The 14,260-nt window shown below is 43.9% G+C and overlaps 1 protein-coding gene across 1 annotated transcript in view; it reads left to right on the top strand.

The window, feature by feature from the left end:
- The window catches only part of WWC2 (WW and C2 domain containing 2), a 176,072-nt gene that overhangs the window by 102,920 nt on the left and 58,892 nt on the right, over positions 1-14,260 (top strand). The window contains exon 5 of the mRNA XM_084760139.1: positions 9,731-9,810. Coding sequence (XP_084616265.1) covers positions 9,731-9,810 — 80 coding nt within the window. The remainder of the gene's footprint in view (positions 1-9,730; positions 9,811-14,260) is intronic.

The following is a 14,260-nucleotide window of genomic DNA, read 5'->3' as shown; positions in this document are numbered from 1 at the left end:
TTCTGCTGCTGAGGACAGTTGAAAATGCTTTTGAGAAGACTCCGTCCCCTGACCGTGCCGCTGCCTCATGCTGGAGCCGGAAACTGCTGTGGGCACTTGGCTGGCTCCACTAACTCTTCATGTTTTCAACTGGGTACCACTTGGGAAGGGGATGGCTATCACTACAGAGTCCCTGGGGTTGTTCGGCTGGCCTCCCAGAGTCAGAATCCCTATGCACACAAGCTCCTTCATAAATTGATGTCGGAAGGTGGTGATAAAGGAATGAACTGGCCATACTGCTATGTACACCTAGCTGCATCTTAAATTACACCGATGGGTGTTTTGTGTGGTTTTTTTTTTTTTTTTTTTTTGCTTTTTCAAGACAGAATTTCTTTGTGTAGCCTCAGCTGTCCTAGAACTTGCTCTGTAGACTAGGCTGGCCTCAAACTCAGAGAGATCTGTGTGCCTCTGCCTCCCGAGTGCTAGGATTACAGGGGAGCGCCACCACCGCCCACCCTGACAGTTTTTAGGCACTAGTTTCATACTTTGTTGTTTTGATGTAACAATATTAGCAAGTTTCTATGTTGCTTTTCCTGGGGAGATGTACAGATGCCTGCTCACCCAGATAGGACACAAACAGGCCAAAGAAAGTACCATCATGGGATCCATCCTGGTGGTCCAGGAAGGTTGCTTAGTAGCAGCATGGGGGAGGGGTTACTTACCCAAACATGAGTGACTCTTAGACACCAAAACGCCCAGCTCAGCATGATGGAGACTCATGACAGCTGCATCCTGGAGTCCCCTGGGCAGTTAAATTTAAGGTTTGATTTGTGACTGCAAACAGAGTTGAAAGAATATGAAAGAGTTCACCTTAAGCAGTGTTCTAAATAATGCAATAAAATCATAGCAGTGCTTGAAATAAAAATATGCTATATAATATAAATCACAAATAAGGACTGACTTTTGACTATACATGAAAGTTCTTTGTATTTGTATTTTTTATGAATTTCAACTTAATGTGAGTGTGGTGGTACCTGCCTATGATCCCAGCACATGGAAGGCTGAGGCAGGAGGATTTCAAGTTCTAGCCTGCTTAGGTTTCATCATCAGCTTGGGGAATCCTATTAGATCATCACATAAATACACACACACACACACACACACACACACACACACACACACACTTTTCTGAGTTCCAGATGTTAACCTTATTTTGGAATGAAGGCATGACCAGGGCTAATTTGTAACCCAGCATTTGTACTAGATGTTTTATTCTTAGAATGCTTAGATCAGTTTATTTTACTAATAGTTGGTGTTTGGCTAAAGAGTACAGCACAACTTTCTTAGTGGTTTTGAATGAAATTAAAAATTATATAACTAAGAAAAAGAGGAAACTGAAAGAGAAACCACGAGAAGATTGTCCCAACTAAAACAGTTTCCTGCTCAGCTGGTAACTTCAGAGTAATTTCATAGCACATTTGTACCTCTTTTTTCCCTTAAAAACAAAAAATCACTGTTAGACCTTGAAAAGCTACAGTTATTTCATGGATTTATTGATGTTTTATTTCTCTTTTCCTTTGATGATTTTGACTTTACCTAATTTTTAAAGGTGCTGTACTGCAGGCTAAATAATATATGCAAATTAATTTCTTTGTTGACATTGTGTTGTTGAGAGATTCTTAGGTTCTTCTCACTTGTGTACGTCGCTAGCCCCTCCACCTTTTCTCTCAGGCATCCTGACTTTTACCATGCTTAGAGCATTTTACAAAATTAAGTACTGTTGACAGTCTTGGCAGGTAGACAAATTCATTTATAAATGATCAATTCAGATGGTTTTATAAAGCCTGGACAAACAACCAGGCAGAACAGGGGGAGAGAAAACGCTTAAAATAGACTAATAAAAATTATTTTATATTAAAACACTTTATTGGAACTAGGGAGTCCCAATACATTGAAATACATTGTATGCTTGTGTGAAGTTCTCAAAGGATAAATAAAAGCATATTTTAACCCTTTTTCTTTTCTCGTTTGAAACAGAGTCTCACTATGTAGTCCAGGCTGACTTTGAATTCCCAGAGATCCACCTGCTTCTGCCTCCTAATCCTAGGATTATAGGCATGTGCCACCATACCTAGATTAAAATACCTTTTTATAGGAAAGATAAAGTCCCTTTGATGAATAGAGAGAGTAATCCAATTATCTTTTGTACTTCTGTCACAAGCCCCAACATCCATCCATCTATCTATCTTTCTTTTTTTTTGAGACATGGTGTCTCTGTGTACCCTTGGATATCCTAGACTCATTGCGTAGACCAGGCTGGCCTTGAACTCACAGTGATCCACCTGCCTCTGCCTCTGGGATTAAAGGCGTGTGCCACCACGCCCAACTCTTTTTTAAAATCTTAGTTAAACATCACTCTTATTAGCAAAGCATTAAATCTATTATAGCACTTCAAAGCATAATTTGTTTCTGTCGCGCTCTCCTTCCTTCTTCCTCCCACGCCTTCTTACTGCGTCTCCGCACCCTCTGGTCCTCAGTGGTCTTTTGTCTGCTTCTATATCATGTGCAGTGTACACTGCCTTTTCCCTCTCATACATCCCTTGCCAGTTTCATGACGTATACCCCTCCCGCTTATGCACACATTAAAAGCTAGGCTCTATATAGAACCTATATAGTAGACAGAACATGTGGTATCTGCCAGATATGGCTTGCCTCAGTGTATTAGTCCCAGTTCTATCCACTTTTCTGCACATTTCACTTCTCAGTATGGCCCAATACAACTCCATTCTGTGTATGTCCTGTGTTCTCACTGTACATCTGTGATGGGCATCTAGGTTGGTTTCATCTCCTTGCTGTTATGAGTACTTTTAGTGAATTGACAGCTGTCTGTCAGGATTGACTAAGAGTGAGAAAGAATCAAAAAGAAAAGCACAAACTTTTTTTAAAAGCACAAATCGAAAGAGATAAAACTGATGCTTCCAAAATTGCAAACATCATAAGAAATTTACACTATTACATTTAAAATCTGAGATGAAATGAAAAATGATTTTTTAAAGTTATTGATCAGAATTGACTCAAACTAGGTGAGGTGGTACATGCCTTTAGTCCTAGGTCTTAGGAGGCAGAGGCAGGTGAATCTCTGTGAGTTTGAGGCCAGCCTTGTGTATATAACAAGTTGCAGGCCATAGTGAGATTCAGTCTTAAAAAAACAAAAACAAAAACAAAAAACAAAGCAAAAAGCTGACTCAAAACAAAACAAAAAATCTGCATTGTTCCAGACATCAAAATTTCAGAGAAAAGTATATGTCAGGTATATAAGTCTAGATGCAAAACTCCTAAGGCAATTACAGCAATATTTAAAAATAATATATCTTGCCAGGCATCGTGGTGCATACCTTTAATCCCAGCACTTGGGAGGCAGAGGCAGGCAGATTGCTGTGAGTTCGAAGCCAGCCTGGTCTACACAGCGAGACCAGGACAGCCAAAGCTAAACAGAGAAACCCTATCTTAAAAAAAAGAAACCCCCCAAAAAAACCAATACATATACATATATATATATAAACCAAATTGGGCTTGCTCCTAAGAATGTGCAGCTTAGCATTTCAAAATGAATTACTTAAAATATTAATACAGTAATGGGAAACAATCATGTCTTTAAAACTGTGTGTGTGTGTGTGTGTGTGTGCATTTGTGTCTGTGTAGTATGGCTGTTGTGTGCTGTGCATATATGTGTATGGTGTGTGTGTGTGTGTGCGTGTGTGTGTGTGTGTGTGTGTGTGTGTGTGTGTGTGTGTGTTGGTGTGTGTGTGTGTGTGTGTGTATAGGGAGTACATGTGGGGATCAGAAGACACCCTATGGAGTCAGTCCTCTGCTCCCTGTGTGTGGGTTCCAGGAGTTGGCAGACTTGCACAGCAAGCACTTTATCACCTACAGCTAATTCTCTACCCCATCACATGGGCTAACCAAGTAGGAGTGCGGACAACTGAGTACAGTATGAGGAACAAGGTTTGAAGCCGGGTATCCAGGGTGTGTGTCATTAAGACGGTGACATAGATTGGCAGGGGCAGTGAAGAAGCTCGTGTGGCGGAGACGGATGAGTGTGAGGTTGTGGTGTGAGAGAAAGCACAGGGTGCTCGGGGAACAGCATGAAGTCAGTGGCAGCCAGGAGCTGGCTTAGGGACCATCAGTGTGTTTAGTCAGTGAGGTGAAGACAGCACACAGCCCTGCGCAGCACTGTGGAGATCTTGGAGTTAATCTGAAATGAGGAATTGTCTGTAAGTATTTATCACTTGAATTTATTTTTGGCTACTTTAGTTGGTTTGCAATAGTACTATGATTTTGAGTTTTCTCCATATTGGAGTGTGATTCATTTGTTTAGTGATTGTTATATTCCATCTTTTAACTTTTCTTTGTTGGTGTATTTTTTCTTCCTTTTTCTTTTTTTATTAATTCATTCATATTACATCTCAATAGTTATCCCATCCCTTGTATCCTCCCATTCCTCCGTCCCTCCCACTTTCCCCCTACTCCCCTCCCCTGCCTAAGTAACCCTCAGTAGACGAATGGATAAAGAAACTGTGGTACATTTATTTACACTACGGAATACTAGTCAGCTATTAAAAACAAGGAATTTCTGAAATTTGTGGACAAATGGATTGAACTAGAAATGATCATAATGAGTGAGTTAACCCAGAAGCAGAAAGAGTCAAATGGTATATACTCACTTATATCGAGACACTAGCCCAAGGGGCATGTCCCATGAAAGCCTTCACTTACCAGGAAAGTGGGACAGAGGGGAGGACATCCTATTGGGACTTTAGGTGAGAGAAACATGGGAGAATGTTGGTGTATTTTTTAATTTAACAACATTATTGAGTAACATTTCATGTTTTTATCCATTTCATCCATTTAAAATACACTAAAAGGACAGGTTAGTGAGTTTCAGTCTATGCACAGCCCCTTCTTAACACAATCTAATTGTAGAATCCTTTGAAGCCCCTGAAAAGAAGCCTTTCCATTATCAGTGACTCCTTATTCCAGACATCTCTCTCTTCCAGCCACCCAAGTCCCAGACATTAGCCACTGTGGTACTCTCTGCCTCCCTAGACTTCCTAGACTTGTGTGTTGTGGCTATTTCACAGAAATGCCAATGTGGTGGCTTAAATAAGAGCAGCCCCCATAGGCTCATATATTTGAATGCTTGGTCTCCAGGGAGTGGCCCTACTTGAGAAGGATTAGGAGGTGTGGCCTTGTTGGAGTAGGTGTGGCCTTGTTGGAGGAAGTGTGGCCTTGTTGGAGGAAGTGTGTCATGGGGGTTGGGTGGCTTTGGAGTTTCAAAAGCCCAAAGATATTTCTTCATTCTCTCTCTCTCTCTCTCTCTCTCTCTCTCTCTCTCTCTCTCTCTCTCCCTCCCTCTCCTCCTTCTTCTTCTTTCTCCCTCCCTCCCTCCTTCCCCCCCCCCTCTCTCCTGCCTAGAGATCAGAATGTCACTCTCAGCTATATCAAGCACCACGCCTGCCTTTGTGCCGCCATGCTTCCCACCATCATAATAATGGACTGAGCCTCTGAAACCATTAGCAAGCCTCTGACTTAAATGCTTTCCTTTAGAAGAGTTATTGTGGTCATGGTGTCTCTTCACAGCTCTAGAACAGTGACCGAGACAGTCATCTGTGACATTGTCTTCTCTAGTTGGCTTCTTTGTTTCTGAAATGTCTCAAAGGTCCCTCCATGTGGTAGCAAATATCAAAGCAACATCCTTTCTAGTATTGAGGAACATACTGTGTGTATCCTTCCATCAGTGAGCGTAGTTGAGTTGTAGTTGTTTCCATGTCTGTGAGGCTGTGAACATACATGTATACACGTGTGTGAAGATTCATTTTCATTTCTCCAGATGTTTGCTTGGAGTAGAGTTATTGAGTTATATGATAACTTGCTGGTTGATTTTGTGTGTTTGTAGAAAACTTTTACATTTTTCTTTTATTTTTATCTTCAGACATTGTATTTCATAGATGTTCATATAGTTTGTTTTTCTCATTGGCTTTATAAAAATGTTTTATTTAATTAAAATTATTTTATTAACCATCTTGTACCTTAGGACAAAAATTCATTAGTCACCATAAATGGTTCTAGCAGCATCTAGGTTCTGTTTTCCTCTGTTTTTTTAAACTTTAAAAAAAAAATGGTCTTCTTGATCCCAAGACTATCTGGGGCTGATGAGATGGGCGGTGCAGATTTGGAGCCGGGTAGGAGCAGCAGTCGGGAGAGATTCCAGGAGGAGCAGGTTGACAGTTGCCCTTTATTGTCTATAGAGGAGCTCCCTGCAAGACAATGGAGTGACCGAGAGAGGGGAAGGAACTCATTAGCAAAATACCATTTTGCTCATTATAGCTTTAATGCTGCCGGGTTCACCTCAGGGGCGAGCCTGGGACCCCTGCCTGTCTCCTGATCTTTCAGAAGCCTACAGGTTTTGGATTTACTTTTCCTCCTTGTCATCATCCTCTTCGTTCTCCTGCTTTTGAAATGAAACCGAGCACTAGGACTGTGCAAAGTGGGAAGGGCTGCTGTGGTCTCAGCCATACACGTTTGATCACAGTGTCTTTCTAGTTTTCAGAAATAACTTTGAAATCAATTTAAAATGTCAGTTACTGTAGCTCAGTCAGTGGAGACACAGGAAATGTGCAAAAGTCGCATATCTCTTGCCTCTAACTTCGCTCTCTGGGTGTGAGATTTGATTCTGAGGAATCTCATGTGTAAAATTAGATGGTTACCACTGCACGAAGTTCAAGAGTTAGAGAAAGCGCTGGCTCTGGGCTTGTGGAGCTGTCCACGTCTTCAGTTCTGAGCCGAGGAATAGCTAAATTGGAAGAAAGGGTCTCAGGTCTCACTTAGACCGGTGTGCTGTAATTCTAAGTGTAGCTTTAAAACTTCTGGGCTCCGTCTTGGTCTCTGCTAGGGTCCCACACTCCGCACCTGCATGATAAGCTTTAGAAGTATGTTGCTATCATACATAGTTGTGAGAGCTGAAGATGGACCTGGTCAGCATAATGCCTGGACTACTAGAGGCTAGTGCCTCCCGCAGAGTGCGTGCTTGGCGTGCAGACCAGCGCTGGCCTAAGCCTCCAGCTGGGCCTGGCATTTGAGGGTAGCTCGGAATGGAACACAAAAGCAGACCATGGCGCTCCCATAGCTAGCGAGGAAACCCACAAACAGAGGAACAATTAGAGAGAGTGTCTGCCTGGACACCAGATCTATTCTCATTTGTCGATATAATGGGAGTGAATTGTCTCATAATTAAGGAATAAAGTCCACTCGGTTTTAAGATTGAGAGATTGGGAAATTAAGAGAGATCAAGAAAATTGGGGAAGAAGAGTCAGGCAGCTCAGTCTAGCGTCCTGAGTCATTGCCATCCAGTTCACAGTGAAATCCAGAGGTCAGGGTTGCCAGGTAGAGCCAAGCGCTGTTTGTTCTTCTGTGAGTAGCTTCTTCCGTTTAATGTAATGTCTTCAAGACTCATGAAGCACACGGCAGGGTCTTCTGACTGTTCACTGTGGGCACAGAGCGTATTTCCTCTGTTTATTGGGATGGACATTTAGTGTTTTCACCTCCAGGTTGTTACTGTGGTGACTGTAACAGTGTGAGCATCTCTGAGCTATGGAAACTGAAATGGATTTGCCATTCTATCCCAGTACCACTTTTTGTTAGTGTGACGCCAACCAAGTTCAGCGCTTCTGCCAGGTCTCAATAACAGCTTCTGCCAACTCTCTTTTCAAAGCTAAAGAAGGGTTGCAGCCCATCCCTTTGAGTTGTTATTAATTTCTTGATATATTTGTTTTAAACAGAGGATTATTGTCTTTTTTAACCAAAAGTACCAAATGCTGTCGAATGCGCGAGTATTGCTGACTCAGGCTCCTCTGACATGTGCATTGCTAATGTCCTTCCCATGATGCCCCACCGATTCTCTGTTGCTCCTTAGTACAGCTTCCATTCCATCATGGGTCTCAGTCCCCATCAGGCAGCCCCACCCAAGTCATCCCATAGCATTGGTCTTAACCTCTTCTCTTTGTTGTTGCAAACTGAGCCTCGAAATCTAATTACTTGTATTATTTTCCCTGATAAATATATAAGTGGGCACAAAGTGAAACATCGGATTGAACTCTAGTGCATACAATGCTGAGTATAGACTTTAATCAAAGTGCTTGCTTTTACCCCCTACAGACGTGACTTACACAGCCCCTGCCAACTCTTCTGCGCGCTCTCTCACAGGCACGGTGCCCTTACCGCCTCCTGCTCTGCCCCCCACTCTTGCTGTTTAGTTTGTCTTTACTGTGGGATTTCTAAATAATGAAGGTATTTGAGGCGTCCCTGTCTAGGTGATCCCACACATCCTCATACCTGTAAGTGTCGTCTGCACATTCCCGGGTCTGGTTCTTTCTCTATCTAGACACTTTTGTAAACATCCAGTCCATATTTCCCATCTGACTATGAAGTCTCCCCACATTTAGTCCTGCTCTTTGGGGAGGTAATTTCACACCCCCCAGAGCTACCAAACTAGGTACTTGAAAGGAATCTTTGCTACCTCTTCCCCCTTACCCACCACACTCAGCCTGTCACCAAGACCCGTGGATTTCTGCCTCTTCTGGCCTCTGCTCCCTGAAGCAGTGACCCACGTCCTGCTCCACAGGGCAGGCAGGCACCGTAGGTCCCACTGGTCCAACAATTGCAGCCATCACAAAGATCCTTCAGCATCAAGTAGCAGATCTTGCTGTCCCTGACTGCCTGACTCTTGTTGGTGAGCTTTCTAGCGCGACGATAAAACACCATATCCACAGCATGGCAGACAGAGCACCTGTGCAGCCTACTGTCCCCATGGCAGACAGAGCACCTGTGCAGCCTACTGTCCCCATGGCAGACAGAGCACCTGTGCAGCCTACTGTCCCCATGGCAGACAGAGCACCTGTGCAGCCTACTGTCCCCATGGCAGACAGAGCACCTGTGCAGCCTACTGTCCCCATGGCAGACAGAGCACCTGTGCAGCTTACTGTCCCCATGGCAGACAGAGCACCTGGGCAGCCTACTGTCCGCATGGCAGACAGAGCACCTGGGCAGCCTACTGTCCCCATGGCAGACAGAGCACTGCAGCTCTTAAGACTACTCTGGGCTAAATGAAGCAGAGCAGTGGCAAAGGGAGGGTGACTTGAGAAGTCCTAATGAAAAGATGACGAGTGAACTAACTCAGTGGGAATGGGAGGAGTCAACCGTGGGAGGCTTGGGCAGAGCCTCAGGCAAAGTATGATAGCAAGTGTGAGGCCATGAGGTGTGTGTCCGTGGGCATGTGTGTGTGTGTGTGTGTGTGTGTGTGTGTGTGTGTGTGTGTGTGAGAGAGAGAGAGAGAGAGAGAAACCATGGCATGGCTGGCCATCCAGAGCCCTGTAAAAGAAGGGAAGAAGTCAAGGGTACAGAGTCAGCGGTACATGGTTACATGTCTCATCTGACCCTGACTGGCTGCTTACCTCACAGCAGAGACCAGGATGGTGGCCCGCCCTTCACTGTGCTGCTAAGTGACAGTAAGAAGTGGTCATTATGTCCCATCACCGATAATTTAAATATGCCTTGTAGACTTCCCCTAGAATTTATGTGATGGAGAAGTGGTAGAGTGTTTATTAGCTTGCTAACTGCTTATCTTCTGAAATAATGTGCTGTTTCTAGTTATTCACAAACATTTTAATGGCTACACACTGATTTCTCTTGCAAGGTTAAAAAACTGAAGAGAGAACTCTCCCAGATGAAGCAAGAACTTCTCTATAAACAGCAAGGCTTTGAAACGCTGCAACAGTGAGTATTAAAATACTAAAGTTGACTTCACAGCAATTCAAAGCTCCCTAATAAAAAAAATAGATATACCAATTACATAAGAGATTTCTCAAAGAAACATAGAAAGTAAAGGGCTTAAAGCCCTTGCCAAAAGTCAAAAAGCAATCAACTAAGAAAAAAAAACTTGAAAAAAATCTATACACTTTGAAAAGGTCTGAACTTTTTCTTAATCATTGAAGGTGAGCCAAGAAAACTAAAGAAAAAAATTTAACTTTGTGTCCTGGACCACTGCCAGCCTTCTCGAATACTGTGGCATAGGTCTGCCGTGATGGCTGGACTAGGCAGGCTACACTTGAGAGGCTCCAAGCTCTCACTGATTCTGTCCACCTTTCTGTCAGTCCCAGAGGCCGTACGGAGTCCAGCCTGGCGCAGCTCCAGGGAGGCCGGGCAGGTCAGGCTCTGCAGAGGAGCCCAGCGCTCCCCATTTGGCACATTCCCGCTGTTCCTTGCATTCCAGTTCTAAATGGTGGTGGGCCAGTGGGCTAGCTTGAAGATGGGCCAGATTAAGGGGAAATGTGGGTAACAATGTTCTGGAAGAATCTGTGCCATCCCCAGCCTTCAGAAGCCTCTGTTTTCTCTACGGATGGAGCTCACACTAAACTATGCCAGACTCTCCTGAGACACTGCCTCCCACACTCACCAGTCCATAGATACCACATGGAAAGGAAGAATCCTGTGGTTTCTCACAGCCATGTGGCCACAGAAAGCACCAGAGGTGTCCTCTAGCGACATTCAGTGGCTTTGTGTGTCCTGCCTGGGCGGAATTGGGCGCCATCAGTTTCCTGTTCCGATAGGTTCCATATTCTTGTCGGCAGTATCCTCCGCAGCGCGTGAGCACTGCCAGGCTGACACAGGAGCCACTTATCTGCAAATACCCAGCTCCATTCCTTTGCCTAGGGAATCCCAGTCTGCCTCCTGCTCTTAGGGAATCCAGTGCCGTCCAAGGCACTAGCCCCATTACGGCTCGTGAGTCTCACGGGCCTGCCATGAGCTAATTGTTCTGCATGCTGAGTGGTGACTTGTAGCCGGTGGTGCTCACCCACTACTCCTGACCAGCAGTCAGACACCTGCTGTGATTCAGCCTCCTTGCCTCATAGACTCAGGGCACTGGCACTCTTCAGGTAGGTCCAGCCTGGTGCTCCTCAACCCTGACTGTTAGAGTAAGGAAGCCGGAGAGGGCCCTGTGCAGGTCTCCACGCCAGGTGGATCTGATGGGCCCGGTACATCTCCAGTTCAGACGTGTAGCAGCTTGAGCTGCTTGTAGGCTCGAATGTTCTAGATGTGTTGTTTAGTACTTGTGCCGCAACATAAAAGCAGGACGACTTCTGCGGACAGGAGGAGATCAAACAGACTTAGAGTGCCTCAGAGTACTTAGCCACACGTTAGACATTTTAAGACACGTGAAATTATAAGTCATGTCACTACCCAGGGCTAAAGGTTAGCCAAACCTGCTGTTTTGTTGTGCTGGTCTGACAATACGCTAGTGTTTCAAAGCAGTCGGCTTGCAAACACTGCTCACAGGAATCTTAGGCATCTTTAAGACTCTGTCAGTCGCATTCCATGAGAAAACAATAGACATTTGTGTAGAAGTCCAGGCTTCTCTTGGAAGGATCCAAGAACAGAAGGATACAGTGTCTAAGGACAGAGACTTCACCGTGTTGCTCTCAGGGATGGACAAGGCAAAGCTCTTCCTTCGCTGTTACCACCATCCGCTAAGACGCTGACCCATAGCTGGTAGGACCACAGACCAGACATAAAAAAACCTCACCACTAATTCTATAACTATCTATCTATCTATCTATCTATCTATCGCTATGACAGGGAAAAATTAAGTAGAATCCCATCCCAGGTTTCTCACCTACCATTCACTTCACCACAGAACGGGATATTTTTGTTGACTCTTGAATTATAATGTGATTTTTTCCTTGAGGTTTCATTTAATTTGCTACAACAATTTTATGCTGGGCTGAACAAATATCTTTCTGTCTGTGTTACTTGGCTTATGCCTGAACCTCAAATCTGACTGTGGCCTAAACAGGAGTGTGGCTTGCATTAGGTGGATACCAGGAACACCCATGCTACCTCCCCAAATGGGAAATGATAGCAACACTTATCAAATCAAAGGCACATGTGGTCCCCATGAAAATTTGGCTCCAAGGCACATTTTCCCAAGAAAGCATGCAAGTGAAAAAATCTCTTTCAGATATAGAGTAAACATTTTAAACTATAAAAAAAAGGAAATTAGGGGAAAATAAAACTTCTTTTCACTCAAACATAGAAAAATAAAAGCATGATACTTCATTCTAAAAGCAGAAGGTGGTAAGCCTATGGCTGTACAACTAGAGCCACCCCAAAATTAATAAGCCTTCAAACTATGTTCATATTTTTGTAGTCAAGTCAAAAGAGAGAAGAAAGTGGGGAGTAAAAAGTAGAAGGTAAAAACGTGAAATTAAAAATGGAGATGAAAAATGAGGTAAAAAAGAAGAGGGCAGTTTGAGGGAGGGCTCCATCTGGAGGAAGATAGCCAAGGAATTGCCATCAAAAATGTGAAACTCTCAGTAATTTAAACTAGCAGGCAGTCTGGCCTAACTCTGCTTTTTGTCTATAAACGGGGAAGTGCACTTCTGAATTAAAGGTGTGTTTTACCATCACATTTTTCACAAGCAGGAAGAGGTTGCTCTGGCTTTGGACCGGGTTTCTGTTTCCTTTTACCTTTTTCATGAAATCCACTTTGTCTCCAATTCCTGTTTGCTTGCTTTTAACATAAAGTGTGTTGCTTGAAAATGCCAAAACAGCATTTCTCTTAGTTAGTGAGCCTTCACGTGTATCAAGTTGGTGGACATAATCCTTTAAGGAGCCAACGATTACTTTGATAATTCCATTTCCAAATAAGTGGAACTGAGCAACAGTCACAGTGTTGTTTGGATGAAAGATTCTAGATTAGTGTTTATAAGGTTCCTCAGTCAGGGTGTGGACTTGTCACCCTATTACCTCTTCTGTGTGGCTTAAGAGTTAAATTTTCATAAGCTTTCTGGTCTCATAGTTTTTCATTTGGAAAAAGTGACAATAGGATCTCTAAGCGCCCCCTTCCTACCTTACACACATACATATACACAGGTGTGTGTGTGTGTGTGTGTATGTGTGTGTGTGTGTCTGTTTAATTCTGTGACTTTGTTGCCTGTACTTCATTATCAAATGACCTTATAATCAAGTTTATTTTGCTAGGCTTTTAAAGCTTAATTGCTTGTTCAGTAGCATAAAATATTTACTAAAAGAGTGCTTGGGGAACTGCACTATCTGCAGACTGTACTTGCTTGAGTTAACTTTGTTTGGCAAAGTGATTAAGATGGCACTGTGCTTTATTCAGATTGCACCTTTCACATTGAGAGTGCATATTAATTATTAAGTGGCTTAAACCAGATGGGCTTGGAGTCAGGCCACTTCTGATTTAGTGCCTGCCCTTTCTCTGGGGGTGGGGCCTGTTGATAAGTCCTAAAGCAGGTCTGAGAAGCTGTGTAGTGCTAAGGCTGGTGGGCCAGAGGCTTAGCCATAAAGAACTCTGGACAGGGCCAGAACCAGAGAGAATAGGACGTTGATCAGGAATAGAAACCCAACAATTTCTTAAAAAGAAGTAGGAAATGTGGCCGAGCCCTTCAAAAGCGACAATCTCCAAATCCTCCAGCCTGCAGTAATAACGATGTAAAATAAAAACGTCTGTGGGGACAGGGACAGATTAATTCACTGAGAGCTCTTTTTTCAATACCCAGCGGCAAATGAGCACATCTGCCCATCTGCCTTGTTCCTAAGTCAGAGCCCATTCAGCAAGGCGAGATATTTCATCTCACTCCGTAGCTTTAATAGATACTTTGTATGTATTTGACAGAAATAAGAAGCCGCAGAATCCAAATATGTAAGAGGTTCACCAGCACAAACAGGCATTTCTCAAGCACTCACTGAAGCCTCGCCGTGCTGTCAGTACCGTGCCTGCTGTTGCTCGGACAACGGCTGTGGTACTTCTGCTCCTACAATGTTGTCCCTGCCGCTTTTCTTTCTTGACTCCCAGATAAGACTGAATATGGTAAAGACTGGGTTCAGTCAGCATCAGGAGCACCCCAAAATGTGTTTGTGCTTGAAAGTGGCTAGAAATGCCGGGTGTGGTGACTCACGCCTTTAATCCCAGCACTTGGGAGGCAGAGGCAGGCGGATCACTGTGAGTTCGAGGCCAGCCTGGTCTACAATGTGAGTTCAGGACAGCCAAGGCTACACAGAGAAACCCTGTCTCAACGCCCCCCCCCAAAAGAAAGAAAGAAAGAAAAAATGGCTAGAAAGAGACAAGATATGACGCAGATGATGGAGAAGTCGAGCCCGGGGCTAAGGAGAAGCATTCAGTCTAGGTAGTGCTGTGTGAGAG

Source organism: Acomys minous, assembly GCF_964271855.1.
Source record: "Acomys minous genome assembly, chromosome: 15".
Lineage (NCBI taxonomy): Eukaryota > Metazoa > Chordata > Mammalia > Rodentia > Muridae > Acomys > Acomys minous.
Note: the sequence above shows the minus strand (reverse complement) of the source record. Positions and strands in the feature narration are given on the sequence as shown.